At 42.8% G+C, this 18,770-nt stretch overlaps 1 protein-coding gene across 1 annotated transcript in view; it reads left to right on the plus strand.

The window, feature by feature from the left end:
• The window catches only part of LOC144798021 (polycystin-1-like protein 2), an 849,694-nt gene that overhangs the window by 135,753 nt on the left and 695,171 nt on the right, over nucleotides 1–18,770 (plus strand). Inside the window, exon 8 of the mRNA XM_078668807.1 lies at nucleotides 10,822–10,917. Within this exon, the coding sequence (XP_078524933.1) occupies nucleotides 10,822–10,917 (96 nt within the window). The remainder of the gene's footprint in view (nucleotides 1–10,821; nucleotides 10,918–18,770) is intronic.

Genomic DNA, 18,770 nt, shown 5'->3' on the forward strand with positions numbered 1-18,770 from the left:
TCTGTGTGTGAACAGTGCCTGTGTGTGAGAAGTGCCTGTGTGTGTAAGAAGTGCATGTGTGTGTGATAAGTGCCTGTGTGTGATATTCAAATTTTTCAAAAATCATTTGTGTTGCTTGAATGAAATTGTCTTTTTTATCCTGTTGCATGTGGCACCAATTTGTATTAACTGGCACATTACAGATTACTCATGCAGTCAACAGGAAAACGCCGGAGGGAAAGTATATAAATGCCAGCTGCTGCCATCAACAACGTAAATAATGATTTAGGCACGTGCTGCAGCATCGCACTCTTTTATTTCCTCATTTACCTAGATGAACACAAACTGACTTTCGTTACCTGTTATCTCCCATGGTATTACGGAAATTGTTGTTTCTTTCTGCTAAACTTAGGTTGTGTTACCGACCAAAGATTACTAGAATACAAGAGATAGAAATAATAGAATGAGACTAGTGAAAGTAACCATACACAATACGTTAAAATAATGTAATGTCACGCGACTCTAGCAAGCGTTTCTGTTACTCAGTGGGAGATCCTGTCCAGAGCTTTCAGCCCAGCTTGCAGGTGTTACATAAAAATGTAAAAAGTTTCAAAGCAGCTGGCAAGATTATGTTTACCCCAGGATAGGCTACTTAATGTTTGTTGAACATTTTAGCTGCAGTAAATTGACAACAAAATAAATATTAAAGAGCACTGCGATACACATATACACTGACAAGGAGAGCGGCGCCACAAAGTTGTGATGCTTGTGCACGTGTTTCCCACATGCTGTTTTCAGTATTAGACTGCCAGGATAGGCTACTTAATGTTAGTTGAACATTTTAGCTGCAGTAAATGGACAACAAAATAAATATTAAAGAGCACTGCGATACACATATACACTGACAAGGAGAGCTGCGCCACAAAGTTGTTGTGATGCTTGTGCATGTGTTTCCCACATGCTGTTTTCAGTATTAGACTGACCTATGTCTATAGATGGTTCTAAGAACACATTGATGTAAGTCATAACACAACAAATGTTTAGTTTTAAAAACATGTGAAGTTAGTAACTGAAATGCAGAAACGAAACTATATTGACAGAAACAAAAGCCCTCCTGCCCTCATAAAACTGAAGGGAACATCTGTTTCGTCTTAATTACTTCTTATCGCACGACCAAGCCAGCTCTTCAAAGGCCAACACTTACACATGAAAGGATGCAGACGAACGCGCGCCCACCAAACTCACTGCAGACTGGTGAACGCGCCCCGACCATCTGGATTCTATTACCGCGGCACCCTGACAGCTCGTAATTGAAAATGTATTACACTCCCCTGCGCATAACCGCACAGAATATGCAGGAAGTGCCGAAACTAAAATACATATGGCCTATTGCGTGAAGGCTACTGCAAACACAGCACCGCGAGGACCAATTACCATGCAGATGGCAAAAATAAATACTGAAAATTCTCGCGCACTGTGGAATTTTTGCTACACTATTCTGAGCCCCATAACATAACGGCTCGGAGCTCCGCCCCACTTCTGACGAAGTGGTGACGTAGGCCGAGCCCTAAAAAGACAACACTGCTAAATTCTAGAGGGCTCTGCAAGCTGTCTCCCAAAATTGAGTTTCATTAACAGCAGACACGAGGTGCCATGACTATTACTACGAAAATCAAAAAAGAGGTGCCTCTAAGACCATCAATCAAGTTATTCTTTAATAGAAGAAACCAAAGTATTGTTCCTTCTATCGTCTTTGATTTAGCCTGTTACCGTTTGATTTTTCAACAAGGGTGTTGTAATTTTCCATAGAATAAATCAGTAATCCTTTTTCTTAAATCATAGCATTTTTTCTTTGCTCGTTTTATTTGAATTTCTCTTAGGGGAACATAGTGTACATTTATGGACATAATGACAAGGGACAAGACTTGTGCAAAGCACAAATCACATAACAACACTTCTTAAATACATGTAAAGGATTAATCCAGAACAAGATTTATACAAAACAGAAATGGCAACACTTCTTAAATAAATGTAAATAATGAATCCACAGACATACAAACAAACACATGAAGTTGCCTGTCTAGTGTCCTACATTATATTATCACTGGGACCTTTGCCTCTTCAGTCCTCTTATTTGTAGTGCTAGACAATGCTACTGGGCCCTATTATGGTGAGGGGTCAGAGCATGCGTTAATAACAGGATAAGGTCTTGGATTCCATCTCTCGTAGTGCACAGCTTTTGTGCACAGGATGAACCCGTTTGTGGTAGCTCTTGGTCCCGTTTGTGATTGCACCGATGAATTTTGACCTTCAGTTTCGACCTGTGGTGTATTTCGGGGAAGGTCTTCTTCAGGGCTGGGGACTTTATGGACACGTCGGGCCAGTTTCTTCATAAATGACTTGTTTGAAGCGTCTGACTGGTTTCTTACAACAAACTCCTGTTTTATCTTGGGTCCTGCACGAAAGTTGGACCGTGGTGTGTTTTGAAGGGGACCATCCAGCCTTATGATCTGGAGTCCTGCTTAAGTTAGGTCACAGGCCGCCTCCTGGGGGGGGGGGGGTCTGTTCTCACGGGGGGGGGGTTCTATACATTCAGGAATCAAAGACAATAGAAGGAACAATATTTTGGTATCTTCTCTTGAAGAGTAACTTGATTGATGGTCTGGGAGGCACCTCTTTCTTTGATTTTCTAACTATTGATTCCAGCCTCCACAGTCCATAATTGACTCACTCCCCTGTAAGACACATGACTACTACCACAATACGGTACATGGGTATTCAAGCATCAGCAATATTTTCAAGAAGGACACACTTCCAAGGCCTAGATTTGAGGTGGTAACCGCAGCAATGCAGAGGGAAGGGTCATCGCGGCTATGGCAAGAGCATCTCAATGTCCATGCAGTTACTTGCTATCGGTGCCTTATCAGTATCACAAAATAGCTATCTGGGTGGTGGGGGAATGGAGATGGGCTATGATCAAGTTATTCCTTCAAAAGAGGCAGGAAATTATCTCTAAGAAAAGTGGGTCCTATCCATTGTTCATTAGGGATTCTCCTTAGAGTTCCACATTGCCAAACATCTGATCTGAACTGCACACAGCCTGGAAGACAAGCACGTGTTGCATGAGTAAGTACAACTACCTACTTGCAAAGGTGCCCCCACAATAGGAAGTTCAAGGAGTGTAATCCCTGTACTATCTTGTTTCCAAAAAGTACAGTACCCCCCTTCAGCCTATGATCAGTCAGGCCACTGAATCGATACCTCCCTGTGGGAGCATTTCAATGTCAGTCATGTATTGTTCTTACTACGGTCAGCACAGGAAACCACATGTTGGTCCTCACAATCAAGGACTCCCAGTTCCACATCCTGAAAGGTACATGAAATTATGCAAGATGCAAGTCAGTCATTGAGTGTTAAGTTTTCGTATGAGTGCTTGTGAAAAACACAACTTCCATGAACATCTGCTCGTGTTTTACTTGCTTGAGTTGTTCCCTCGCTATAATTGTACTGCAAACGGTGGTGTAACTGTTTGACATGGCATAATTTCACAAAGAAAGCATGATGAAAAGTTACGCTATTTTTAAAAATTTCTCTGGGGCCTATTGTTAATCTACAAACTGCAAACAGATGATTAGCTGGTAAGAAACCTTTTTCTTCCTCCTCCCCGATGAGCCAGGATTAATAAGGTCCGAACGCATGCAAGTGTGTGGTGCATTTGTTGCCAACAGGATTCTCAGTTACTCTCCTCAAGCCTCAGTGAGGCACTGAATGAATATCTGGAACATTGGTCGGGGCACTTGCTGTTGGCCAATGTTATCTGGTGAAGTCACAACTACAGGCACCTGGCACCAATGAATGGCACTGGAGTCGGTGTTGATGTGTATCTAATTGAAAGTTTCTTGGCCAGTTTGGATCCTGAAAGGAGTTTTCATAAGGTTAGGAATTTGCCAGAAATATTGTAACAAGTAACATATTGTAATCTGTGTATCCTAAGAGTTTGACCTGCAACAGTTGTCGGAGGGATGTTGAGGGTTGAAATGGAGTGTTGCCTTTTTTCCTTTGACAGAACTGGCTGCCTTGGCCAGTAATTGGCTCATCATCCTGACATTGAGGAGGCTGCACACCCTTACAACAAATGAATTCTGTTGAACCAGGAGTGGCATGTGTAGATGACATGATCCCCCAAGATTGAACCCCGGTCTGGTCAACCTTTGGATTCTGCTTGACTTCGAGTAAAAAGAAGGCAGGCATGATTGCCTCCCTACCTTCTGCCTGCTAGAAGTGCTTTGATTTGGTTAGGGAAAGCAAGGCACTATTGACTAAGGACAGTTGTGCCAACTGGTCTAAGAAAAGTCTGCCCAGAGTAAAACAGTCACTCTGCCCAGGAGAAACTAAATCTACATATTGGTCAACGAGCAGTTCAGTTCAGTTAAAAGGGTGAGCCTGTTCTGTCCTCAACACTATGCCATGTCGTTTGGGTGCATATACCTTTCCCTTATTGCTCCAGTGCCGATAGGAGACATTTGTCTTTGCTTCTCAGCATAAGAACGCATCCTGTTGCCTGATGTCACTTTGTAACCAGAACAGTTACAATCATCCTTCCAACCCTTAATGTGATGGAGAGTTTGCTTGATGCAGCTATAGTCATAATTAACACTACAGTAAACTGGTTTTGTGGGGCTGACTTTGGTGGTGTCTGATGTTTCAAGCTCTATCTGGAATGCTGCTGTTAGAATACAGCCTCAATATAGAAAGTAGTGTAAGGATGGATTGCACTCTTCAGGTTACCTCTCACACCCACGAGATAAATTAGTTCTCCATCATTAGCGCTTTCAAAAACCACATGCTTGAATTATTCCTGCCATCATGCTGGGAAATCTGTTTTCAGTATTAATGTAGAAGTATTTCAGTACAGCTATCGTCATTAAAAACACATAGAAAACATTCATAGACCAAAAGAAGGAGAAGCAATTCATTTTAGGACCCAAAGTTTAGCCAATCAGATGGAGCGACCCAGCATTCTAACCCTCCTCAAACTCTAGCTTTCTGCTGCATGGAATCATCAGCAGGGAAACCTCATTTTACTACTATAAGCTCCCTAATAAACCTTTCTAGACTCTTACCCCCTCTAACCCTCCTTTGACTCATCCCAAACCTCATATAATTAATATGAACTCCCAAAGAAAACTATCTAGACTATTTCCTCCTCTATCTCTCATTTATCCTATTCAATCAAACTAACAGATTCACCGCTCAATTAACAACTTATTTTTCCCTATACTAATTCACCACTAATCCTTTTGGCTCCGGAGTAGCATCTTACTCACCGTAAAACTCTTCAACACCCCGTCAAGGGTAGTAAGCGTTATATACATTTAATTACAATTACAATTCTCCTTACTAGGAACCAAGCACCCCATTGTAGTGCTTAACTCTCTCAGGGTAGCAAACCAGAGAAGTCCAAAGCATACTCAGGAAAGGTGGTGTGGACTAGTAATCACCATTCACTTGCACACAATAATAACACTCAATAAATGGTTGTCCAGTCAGATTTTTCTCTCTAGAAAAAAGAGATCCACATTTATTACACACACACTACTAAATACCACAAAGTAATTTACAAATATATACGTTGGCAGATGGAAAATACCATAGGTGACATTACCCAATCACCTTTGACACCCTAAATGGGTCATGCAAACATATAAGGTAAGTCAATTGCATGGTCAAAGGTTAAAGATCAACAAACTACATGTAAAAGACATCACGTGTTGTGTAAATGTCCATAAAACATATAAACTGTGATCAATAATCATTGTCAACATTATTATCTCAATAAAGCATCTGAAATCAGCAAGACATGTATCTTTGTATTTTTAATAAACTTTCCAACCATGAAAATTTAATCATAAAAGCAACCCTTAGAGATCATCACATTTTGGGTGTGTTAAATGCAACCATGGACTTAGCCTCTAGAAGGCACTTCAGTACACATATCTCCTTTACACACTTGCAGGCCACATTAAATGTAACCATAAAGTAAGTCCCTAGAGGGTGCAGAACTCCCACCTGTAGAACCAAAGCTCTAGACTTGGAAGGGCTTTAAAATGTTAGAAAATCCTGGCGGGGTAATGGATTTCGACCTCCACAGACATAGGGTAAGTCATAATTAAAAATGCTTATGGTGGAAGCTGCTAAGCTCCTGCAGCCCCCAATGCTTCCTTTGTGGTGTTGGTGGTGCCCTTGCTATCCTGAAGAAACAAATGTAAATGGAAGAGCCCCGCAAGGTATTATGGGGTGCTCCTTTGGGAGCAGTGAATATTTTAACAGCGGCACTTCAGCTGTGACTGGAGAGCCATGAAGCTAGCTTTTTCTGTTTTAATTTTATCCTGGGGTGCCCAGTCCCACCTGAGCTACCCTGCATGCCTCCTTTGTTGGGGGAGCACAGGGAGCCCACACCTGGCTCTCCATACCTGCTCCTCTCATGGGCAGCATCTCCTCTGCTGCCCACAAGAACTAGCAGCTCTGTTCTCCTTTCGCGCAGTGGCCACCCACTCCCCTTAGACACGGGCATGCGCAGAGGTGCAGGCCCACCGCTATTGGGGGAGCCGTGATGGTGTACACTGGGCATTTAGGGGTCAGGGATGAGGTCCTGCCCCTCCTTTTTTTAACAAAATGTGGCTCGGGGGTGGGGTCCCTGGGCTAAAGAAAATTATGTGGAGGGGGCTTCATAAATGCCCCCTCTCTGGAAATATTAATGAAGACCTTTAAGCTCCAATCACTAGGCCCTGTCCCACCCCTTGGGTAAGGTAAGGAATGGCGATGGAGCCCCACGCGCTTCGTCTGAAATAAAATGTCACTACACTCTAAAATGCCATAACTCAGGCCCAGATGGGCCAAATCTGATGATCGTGAGCTCATTTAACTCTTGGTGGTGAGGTCTAGCCACCAGGGTCAGTTACAGGCAGCCTCCCCACCTCCAAAGAGGTATAATCCTCAGAGAGGTGATTCTCCTGGCTCCCTGTGCCAGCCTTCCACCTGGTCTCAGGTACAAACGTCCAGGATTTCCCCCCAACTGGTCCTCAGGGGTTGTAAGAGGACCAGCCTCACTGACCCTTGGGGAAATACACTGGTCCAGAGGTCAACTGGGCAGAGTTCTTAGTCTTTGGTGGGCAACAGGGGGTTCTTTCTTCCAGTTGTTCATGGTGAACCCAGGGTCCGGCAGCGAAGCGAAGAGAAATCACCAGGCAAGAGAAAGTCTCCCCCTTGTGTTAGAGTTTTTAAAAGGGAGAGGTAGGTTCAGTAGGCCAGGCACCCCTGACCAATCCTAGGGTGCCACTTTACCTCTCCACCCCTATCCTAACCCTCCGGCTTAGCATGCTGGGACAGTTCAAAATGGAGTCATCCAGAAGTCACTAGTCACATCACCTCTGGGAGCTTCAACTCCACCCCTTGTTGACATCATTGGCAGGGCCTTTCTGACCAGATTTTCAATGCTGGAGCTAGAGTTCTGGGCTCCCTCCTTTGTTCAATGGACTTGGACAAGCCCATCCCTGGTACAGTGTGACAGCTGATTGATTAATGCAGGTTATTCCGCCCACTCCTTTCCTTCTCAGGAGCTCAGTGAAGCACTGTTAAATGCACCCTTTGTTCTTGGGAAGCTTTTGTTCCTGCTGCTTGAGATAATTGTAATTAACCTGGCACAGTAGGGGGGCAAAAGGCCCAGGCTCTGATCTTAAGCCAAGCCAGAGAAATATGACAATTCTGGATGACCCCCACATTGCACAGATATCATTGTGAAACTTGCAGATTGCTTTTCTTGCACATTTTACACCCCAATTCGATATCCCAATGGTCTCTGTAGGCCAAAGAGAAGCAAAACTGCATTCTAAGGCAGTTTCCTCCCTATCTGTATTAGAAATTGTCACTACAGACAAAACAGTAAATCAAATGACTTTCCCTTTTAGTGTACACTAACATTATAAGGCTTGTCCCAGGTCAATATCCAATACTGCAAGGTCATACTGTGCCAGGGTACTTGTGCACAGTTACTAAGTTGCACATGACAGTAGTCTCCCACAAGCAGCCCACCCGCTTGTGTGTACATGCTCATGTGTAACCAACCAAATGCCTCTTACACTTGCTGCATCGCATCAGCCTTATCATAAAAGGCAGGCACCGGTGGTAAACATGTGCAGTCCATTTGCCATGTGATTACCAATGGTGAGACACATTTAGTGAGACTCACCCACAGTAAACAGTTAAAACTGGATGATCCAAAACACAAAAAAAATAACTGAATGGTTAGGACCCAACTGCAACAGTAACCCAGTGTTACTTAATGGGAGAGAAATGCCTTACTGGAGTGAAAAATGACTTTAGGAATTTTTCACTACCAGGACATGTAAAAGGTAAACACACCTGTCCAACCTTTTAAATGCAATGCACCTTGTCTTATGGGCATTTTGGCCCGACCTTAGGGTTATCTTGTATGTATTATAGAAGAAGGTTCAGCCCTGGCAAAAGGTTCATTTTACCAGGTCAAAACAGCAGTTTAAAACTACTACAGACTACAACTGCAGGTGTGCAACATGTTTTAAAGGGCTAATTTTGTGGATGGTCCAATGATAGTTGCAGGTCCACACATAGGGCCAGATGTAGGAAGCCTAATACCGGTCGGTAACAAACGAAATTACCGGATTTCGGCCGTTACCGGCTGGTATTAGGCTTTTCAGATGTAGGAAGCCACATTTCAGGATTCGGTAATTTACCGAATCGGTAATTTAAGAAATCGGTAAATTTACCGATTCGGTAAATTACCGACTCTGTAATGTAGGGAGCACTCAAGTGAGTGCTTCTTACATTTAAGGATTCGTTATTTACCACCAACTATTAGTTGGTGGTAAATAACGAATTCCGTTTGAAAAGTAATTTTTTGTTTTTTATTCAGTGCCATGTGGCAGACATACATGTCCTTAGGGCATGTATGTCTGCCACATGTGCACTCATGCACTATTCAGGGGTGCAACAGGGTGTTAATGTGACACCCTGCCACCCTTAAAAGGGTTCCCCCTATTACAGATTCGGTAATTACCGAATTGGTAATTCCCATTCATGCCTATGTAGGAATGGGAATTACTGAATCGGTAAATACCGAATCGGTAAATAACGATTCTTAATCACCGAATCTTACCGATTCGGTAATTTTTACCGAAAAATTATCTACATCCCATTTACCTATTCTTAAGTACCGAATCGGTAAAATTCGGTATTTAAGAATGGGTGAATTGAGATGACCTACATCTGGCCCTAAGGGCCAGATGTAAGAAGCCTAATACTGGTCTGTAATTTCGGCCATTAACGACCGGTATTAGGCTTTTCAGATGTAGGAGGCCACATTTCAGGATTCGGTAATTTACCGAATCGGTAATTTAAGAAATCGGTAAATAACCAAATTCTTAAAACACCGATTTGGTAAATTACTGAACCTGTAATGTAGGGAGCTTTCAAGTGAGTGCTTCTTACATTTAAGGATTCGTTATTTAACACCAACTATTAGTTGGTGGTAAATAACAAATTCATTTTAAAAAGCAATTTTTTGCTTTTTATTCAGTGCCATGTGGCAGACATACATGCCCTTAGGGCATGTATGTGTGCCACATGTGCACCCATGCACTATTCAGGGGTGCAACAGGGTGTCAATGGGACACCCTGCCACCCTTGAAAGGGTTCCCCCTATTACCGATTCGGTATTTACCGAATCGGTAATTCCCATTCATTCCTATGGGCCTCAAGGCCCATAGGCATGAATGGGAATTACTGAATCGGTATTTACCGATTCTGTAAATACCGAATCGGTAAATACCGATTCTTAATTACCAAATCTTACCGATTCGGTAATTTTTACCGAAAAATTATCTACATCCCATTTACCTATTCTTAAATACCGAATCGTTAAAATTCGGTATTTAAGAAAAGGTAAATTGAGATTACCTACATCTGGCCCATAGTATTTAATTTACAGACCCTGAGTACATGTAGTACCATATATTAAGGATACATAAGTAAATTAAATGTGCTAATCAGGTATAGACCGATTTTAATGTTTTAGGGAGAGAGCACAAGCAGTTTAGCACTGGTTAGCAGTATTAACCCTTTGGATGCGGGCGTTATTCCCCCGCTGTGCTGGTGGGCAGGGGGCACGCACAGCGCCCCGGTTCTGATGACGAGCTCAGCTCGTCATCAGCCACGGTGCTTGTGTGCTGAGGACGAGCTGAGCTCGTCACGGCCACACCCGTTTCCTTAGAATGCTCAGCACAGCGGGGGAATTATCCCAGCGTATGAGCGTTCTAACGGCCATGACGAGCTCAGCTCGTCATCAGCACATTATCACCGTGGCTGATAACGAGCTGAGCTCGTCATCAGCATGGGAGGGATTAAAGTGCAGAGAGTCCTAATGCCACCAAAAACAAATTCAGAAAAGTAGGAGGGGTGGAGGCAAATGTTTTGAGGGTGACCCTGCATAGAGGTCTAGGACCGATGGTGTTGATTAGGAGAATAATTAATCTTCAATGAGATGTGGGTGAATGCATTCGGTGTTTGATGGGTGACTCCACATTGATGTCCAATAACCAGAAAAATGTCACATTTTGACTGTTTTTGATGTTTATTACGTCGTAATGCATTATGTTGCATGATAATAAATTATGTTTCCTGATGAATAATGCTGATGGTTTGTGATCAAAAACAGCCCTATAGCAAGTTATCATCGATTTGCATGTGAGCAAAATGGGGACTTTTGAAATTCAAATTCAAAGGCTTTTGGCACATTTTCTATTTCAGGCACCTTTTTGGTCAGGGTTCTGGCTGGAAACGCATTTTCCAACATAAGCAAGGACATCGGGAACATCACTGTATTACGTGACACCTCTCCAAAAGGTACTTTTTTATTTGCAAAGTGTTCACTTTTATACAGAGGCGAATAAAGGAGGAAGCAGTGACTGTGTATCCATGGTATGCATAATATAGCAAATACAGTCTTCCCTAAATTGGTCATGCAGGCAGCTCCTGACAAGTGCCTCCACTTTTTATGTAATTGCAGTGAGCAGAGAAGAAAGAGAGGCAGGATCCGATTAGTAATCACTGCCCCCTAGACAGCATCCTCAGCCACATCCTCACCTGATTGGCCCAGTACTCCGGATTACTCTTGGTTAACTTCCGTTGAAGAAATGAAGCTTTCCTGCTAATAGCCAAACTGTAAGAGTATTTACTAAAGCCAGTTTCCAACAAAACATTCCAAATCTGTAGCACAAACATCGTGTGAAAAATCCAGTAGAATGCATACAATTACTTGTGGCACACAACTTACCTGTGCTACTATTGCAGCAGTGACGGTGCTGTTGTCTCTTGAGGTCACTTTCGTTGTATACATGTAAGATATTAGGGTCTTGGATATTACGATCAATATTACGATCAATGGCCTCCTAAATAGTTATACTGATTGCTGCTCTTATTTAAATATTTGTGAAATACTTGAGTGAAAGCAGTGCTTAATTTGAAGGAGGTTGGACACATCACACATTTTTGGGGACCAAGACTTATTTATCATCAAATGAGTGAGGCAGAAAAGGGAAATGAAGGTGGAGGAGAAATATATAAAAACAGTGACATAAGAAAAATGCTTGGATGGACTCATATGGATGCAGGGGTGGCTCCTCCCTTTGAGCGTCGCCCCATTGAAATGCCACAGAGAGAAAAATGAAATGGTAATGAAGTTAATTCATTACCATTTTATTTTTCTTCAACCCGTCCCAAACGGAGCATCAGGACAGAGGAGGGGCAGCTGCTGAATGACAGCAGCAAAGAGAGCAGGGCACTTTCAGTTTAAAGTGCGCATGTCTTTTTAGACGGCCGTCTTGCGATAGGAAGCCACACAGATGCGTACTTGAACGCCTTAACTGCGGCGGTTTTTCCGCCGCGGTGCAGGCGTTCTAAAGGGTGGGCGGGGCTCCTTCGGCCGTTGTCCGACGGCAGCACTAGGAAGCACGCAAGGGGTTAAACCTCTCTAACCCAGCTGTCTTAAGACAGCTGGGTTTGAGAAAGCCAAAGCCTCAAGAGCTCTGTGGAGTGCCAAGTTAAGCCGCTCCCACCAATCTTAGCATGGCTCTCATGCTGGTGAGAGGCGCGCTAGGATTGGTGAAGGTAGTTAGGAGCCTGCCTCGAGGAGAGAAGACCATCGAGGAGGAGGATATCCCGCTTGCAGGTAAGTTTTAATTTAATTGTTTTTTTTAATGTCCCACCCGCCCTACCACCCTCAGAACATACCAGCAGCCACTGTATGGATGTGGTAGAAAGAATCATGAGGAGGAGTCTAGACTAGGCAGCCTTGGTATGCAGAAACCCCAGCATTTGGCAGTGCCAGCGTTGGGCTCCTAAGGAAGCGTTTTGGAAACCCTGTACTTATGCTCTTATGTGTTGTTTTTTTTATTAGAAAAGTCAAAAGTACTTTTTGACATTGGGCAGGTCGTTCAAAATTATACTGCAGTACTTATACTTAGTGGAGAAGTGTGGCTCAATGGTTAGAGCGGCAGACCCTGATGCAGAGGTCTGGCCCGGGACCAGGGTTCAATTCCCGCCTCCGCGCGTCTTGGGCTCAATTTCCTCGGACCTGATAATTCTCGCCTCAGTGCCTATTCTAATCATGTGTCCCACTCTGCAACTCTGGGCAATAGCTGGCTTAATCTCCACAACGGCCCCAACAGCACTGGGATGCCTGGCTTCACCTTGGGGATGCCCAGGAGTGGACATTTCCAGGGAAAGGCCAGGAAGCGTTCCTAAGCGGTATACGGACAGCGCCGGGACACCTCCGTTGGAGGTAGCTGTGCGCTCTACAAATGTCGGTATTATTATTATTATTATTATTATTATTATTATTATTATTACTGCCAGGGGAACAATACATATCCTCCTACAGAAAGTGATGATTATGATTCCCTTTCTTTCATACTTGACCATACAGGTTTTAAACAAAGGCTTCTGTCCAATATAATTATTGGAATAGTATCAAACTAACAGAAATGTACTATTCCTAGACATTCCACCTCAAATATGCAACTCTCCCCATATCTTGGTTCATAGATGTTGCCCCTTAAACAGATGCCTCCATAGTTACACAGCTATGCTGCACGACCCAGGCATGTAGGTCTGTGATCACTAGCGAGGGACTTTAATTGGTCTTATTGGAATCTGGCTGTAGGCAATACGTCACACAGACAAAGCATGATCAAAGGATTAGTGATCTAAACCAAAATTGAATGTTTTCTGTCATTGGTGGCTGAGAGTCCTTGGGTTTAGGTTTGTGATTCACAAGTCTAAGGGCCACATAACGAGTGGCCGCTTATTTCTGAACTGTCCAATAAAAGCAGGTACTGGCTTCATGGGAATTATAAGATTTGCGTCACTCTGTGGATTTCTTAAATTTTACCTGGAGATTTCAGCTGTCAAAAGCAAACAAAATCTCTGGATGAAAGTCTGGCCCACAATGAGGAATTACCAGGGTACTCAGAACTGGAATTGCTGATTGCCCCAATAATTCCCAATTTCTTAGCGGACCTTCAGGGTTCCTCTTGTAATTGGGCCAAACGTTGCCCATCTCTGGAGTAACCAGTACACCAGGTTTTGTTATCTTTAGGGAGGGGGAAATCCAGCCTATTAACTGAGCCACTCAGTGATGGGCTAAGTGAAGAGCAGTCTCTTCTCCTACCTGATTGCAAACCACTTGAAAAACAGTCATCCAACACAGCAAAATGGCAGATGACTGGCTGTTAATTGTTTGCTCACAGACTCTAGTCAATTTAGGCTGGCCTCGCCTTCAGAGCAACTCCCAACAAAGTTGTCCTTTCAAATCCTGTTGAAACTAGATTTTATTCACTAAAATACTCTTACAATGGCATTCAAATTCACCCCAACCTGAAATGGAATCTGCATCCCAGTCCATTGCCCTGCATTTCAGCAATGTAAAGACTGTTTACACCCAGAACCATCTTATTGTTATAAGATTTGAAGATGAGCTGTGGCAAATCCTACCACACATTTGGCGTACTGTTTTCCAAGGCACATTTAGATTTTATTACATTATGCAGCATCACTACAACATAATGGTGTGATGTCTACTTGATTGAATTATTTCTGAACCTGCCACTTAACAAGAGTAGGGAGATGGTGTGGAGGTTAGGCCTAAGTTTCTTACAGCCTGATTCATCATTCTCCCGTTTTGCGAGGCCCTAATAGCGATTCATAACGAATCGCTATTAAGGACTTGCAAAACGGGATTCATGTAGGAATTGCAATAAATATTGCGATTCCTACATGTTCCTTATTTGCGATTAGCTAATTGCTAATTGCTAATAAGGAATAACTCCCCATGCATTCCTATGGGCCTACAGGCCCATAGGAATGCATGGGGAGTTATTCCTTATTTGCGATTAGCAATTAGCTAATCGCAAATAAGGATGCGATTTCAAGGGTGCAGGGGTGTCCAAAGGACACCCTGTAGCACCCCTGAAATGTAATCTACATTGGTGTTGCGCACACACATGTCCAAAGGACATGTGTGTGTGTAACATGCAACTTAGAAAAATGCATTTAAATGCATTTTTCTAAGTTTTTGCTATTTACCGAGAGGTCTGACCTCTCGGTAAATAGCGGCCCAAAATTGCAATTTCGCAATTTTAAAATGCTTCATGAATTGCATTTAAGGAATCTCAAATAGAGATTCCTTAAATTCAATTCTTCGCAAATGTGCGAATTCTTAAATAGCGAATTTTGCATTTGGGATGATGAATCCCAAATGCAAAAATTGCACTCGCAAAAGGCAAGATTCTGAGAATCTTGCCCTTTGCGAGTGCAATTTAGCTTGATGAATCAGGCGGTAAATCTTTTCTATGAACTACACTTATAGAGAATCCACTGGATGGGCTCTAGTTCAGTTTTAGTGCAAGTGGAATTATGTAGGGAATTCATTGTTTTAAAGAGCATGTGGGAATTATTGTTGAGTTGAGAATATTCTGCAAATCTTTTTTGGGGGCTATGCTTACCATATGATTGAACTTGTACAATTGCCTTGAGAATGTTTTCTTTATTTTGGATCAATTCAAAACAAATTCTCCAAGATCTTTCAATCATTTAAAAACAAAAGTATGTTTGAAAAACCTTCCCTTCAAGAATGGACTCATGCATCGATAGAGTCTGGTTAAAATGATGCAATTAACAAAATGGATCTTTATTATGCATATCCAAGTTCATTTTCCAAAAAAAGCTGTGGTAAGTGTGTTTGTCGAAATGGCATATGCCTTGGCACACACGAAGAAGAAGGTGATGGGGTTTTTAACATTTTCTGCATATACCCCCTGTGGCATATAGTTTTTGTCAATCCAATAAAAATTAATTATCAAGTTTGAGAGTGTTAGCTTTTAGAGATTGGACTGACATGGCAACAAATGTATCTAGTTGAAGATATCTATGTGAATTCATTTAATGGCAACAGTCAAAGCTACCTTGGATAGTACATTTTTGTGGAGGAAAAAAGAGTTCTTGACAATCTGTTTTTATTGTCCCCTTTTGTCATTAACAGTGTGGTTCTTTCTTCTGACCCTGGAGCCAATATATTATAGATGAGCTCATTATAATGGATATTTTGAGACATCTTCAGGCCAAAGATAACGTGTGGCCATTTGTTTCAATGGACCTTAACATACTAATATTACCGGTAATCGACCTTTACAACAAAACTTTTTTCCCGCATACCATCACTCCGCATACTAACATAACGAAAGTACTATTACTCCGCAATGCCATTATAACGTAAGGCATTACATCTTATATGCTTTTACCACGCATGCATTTACAACGAAATTAGTAAATGCATGAATGGTAAAATCATATGTTTTTTTAAATGTAAGTTTAAGGTAAGTATATGGTTTTGGTTTTGGGGTATAGTGGTATATGTTTTGGGGTACAGGGGTATTTTAATTGTTCAGGGTGGGTTTGGGTAGTGGGGTGCACAGGGTAATTTTAGGGTACAGGGTGGGTTTGGGTTTTGGGGTACAGGGATATTTTTAGGGTTCAGGGCTAGGTATGGGTTTTGGGGTACAGGGGTATTTTTAGGGTTCAGGGTTAGGTATGGGTTTTGTGTTACAGGGGTGTTTTTAAGGTTCAGGGCTAGGTTTGGGTTTTGGGGTACAGGGTTCTTTTTTGGGTTCAGGGCTAGGTATGGGTTTTGGGGTACAGGGTTCTTTTTAGGGTTCAGGGCTAGGTTTGGGTTTTGGGGTACAGGGGTATTTTAGGGTTCAGGGCTAGGTATGGGTTTTGGGGTACAGGGGTATTTTTAGGGTTCCGGACCAGGTTTGGGTTTTGGGGTACAGGGGTATTTTTAGGGTTCAAGGCTAGGCTTGGGTTTTGGGGCACAGTGATATTTCTAGGGTTCAGGGCTAGGTTTGGGTTTTGGGGTACAGGGGGTATTTTTAGGGTTCAGGGCTAGGTTTGGGTTTTGGGGTACAGGGGTATTTTTAGGATTCAGGGCTAGGTATGGGTTTCGGGGTACAGGGGTATTTTTAGGGTTCAGGGCTAGGTTTGGGTTTGGGGGTACGGGGTATTTTTAGGGTTCAGGGCTAGGTTTGGGTTTTTGGTGTACAGGGGTATTTTTAGGGTTCAGGGCTAGGTTTCGGTTTTGGGGTACAGGGGTATATTTAGGGTTCAGGGCTAGGTATGGGTTTAGGGGTACAGGGGTATTATTAGAGTTCAGGGCTAAGTTTGGGTCGTTGGGGTACAGGGGTATTTTTAGGGTTCGGGGCTAAGTTTGGGTTTTGGGGTGCAGGGTTTATTTTTAGGGTCAGGATGGTTTACTGTTTAAGGGTGCTGGGGTATTCTAAGGAGTAAGGGTGGGTTATGATTATGGGGTGCAGGGGTATTTGAAGGGACCAGGTTGGGATTATTTTTTAGGGTGTACAGGGTAATTTAAATATATATATATATATATATATATATATATATATATATATATATATATATATATATATATATATATATATATATATATATATATATATATATATATAAAGGGGCAGATTTATGAGTTCTGGCGCATCTCTGCAAATCAGCAGGGATGCGCCAGAACTGATGCGTCACGCAATTCCCTCCTTGCGGCACCACAGATGCGCCGCATTTACAATGCGGCGCACCATGGTGCAAGGAAGGGCAGATGCGTGACGCATCTTGTGGTGTACGGGCGGCGCATTGCTGGAGTAGCGTCACAAGTGCGACGCAACTCCTGCAATGTACAGAGGCCACTTATACATAACGTGGTGCGTCACTCCTTGCGCCTGCTTCAAGCAGGCGTAAGGATTTGACCCAGCAGCGTCGTAAAACTGACTCAGTGAAATCTTGTAGATTTCACTGCGTCAGTTTTACGGGGCTTTCCTACGAGGGAATGCCCACCCTGCGACAGAACGCCCACATGAAACCTGACGCAGGTTTCATGTGGCGCAGGGCTTTACAACGTGACGCATCTGCCTAGATGCGTCACGTTGTAAATAGGTCGCAGGGATGCGCCACGTTTCCGCGCCATTGCGTGACGCAACGGCGGCGTAAACGTGGCGCAAGTCCGACATAAATCTGCCCCTATATATATATATTTTATATATATTTATATATATATATATATATATATATATATATAATTAAATGTAAATGAAAAAAATTTAATTAACAAAATATATATATATTTGGTTTTTTTTTTAAACAAAGCATCCTCGATGTGAAAGCGCACTCCAACACCAGAAATGTTTTCCAGGCAAACCTGCATTTATTCATGTTCAAGGTTGGTTTCTGTTGCCTTACGCGTTTCGGGGCTCCTGTCCCCTTGGTCACAGGCATTTAGACATGCAATGGGGCGGAATTTCATTTAAACAAGCATTTTCAGCACGTGACTTCTAAGTGAGCTTCAATTGGCCACCTTTAAACACAGTAAAATGCTGCATGCTGGTAATGAGAGTCCGTGCTGCTTTAGTGATAATTAAAATGTCTTGTTGTGTGTTACCTATAGTAGGCTCTGCTCCATTTGCAAATTTGGATCCATTTCACAACCCTCCAGTGGGTCCTTGACACGAACTGCAGTCTTTTTTATAGCCAGCTGGTGTTCCATAATCCGGAGACTTTGAACATTTTCTGTGTCTCCAGATGGCCCTCAGACATCAGAGACAGTGCGTTTTCGCGGTTGGAATGCCACCGCATTCCTTATTTTTGAAACAAAGCATCCTCAATGTGAAAGCGCACTCCAACACCAGAAATGTTTTCCAGGCAAACCTGCATTTATTCATGTACAAGGTTGGTTTCTGTTGCCTTACGAGTTTCGGGGCACCTGTCCCCTTGGTCACAGGCATTTAGACATGCAATGAGGCGGTATTTCATTTAAACAAGCTTTTTCAGCACGTGACTTCTAAGTGATCTTCAATTGGCCACCTTTAAACACAGTAAAATGCTGCATGCTGGTAATGAGAGTCCGTGCTGCTTTAGTGATAGTTAAAATGTCTTGTTGTGTGTTACCTATAGTAGGCTCTGCTCCATTTGCAAATTTGGATCCATTTCACAACCCTCCAGTGAGTCCTTGACACAAACTGCAGTCTTTTTTATAGCCAGCTGGTGTTCCATAATCTGGAGACTTCGAACATTTTCTGTGTCTCCAGATGGCCCTCAGACATCAGAGACGGTGCGTTTTCGTGGTTGGAATGCCACCG

The sequence above is a fragment of the Lissotriton helveticus genome, chromosome 12 (assembly GCF_964261635.1).
Source record: "Lissotriton helveticus chromosome 12, aLisHel1.1, whole genome shotgun sequence".
Taxonomy (NCBI): domain Eukaryota; kingdom Metazoa; phylum Chordata; class Amphibia; order Caudata; family Salamandridae; genus Lissotriton; species Lissotriton helveticus.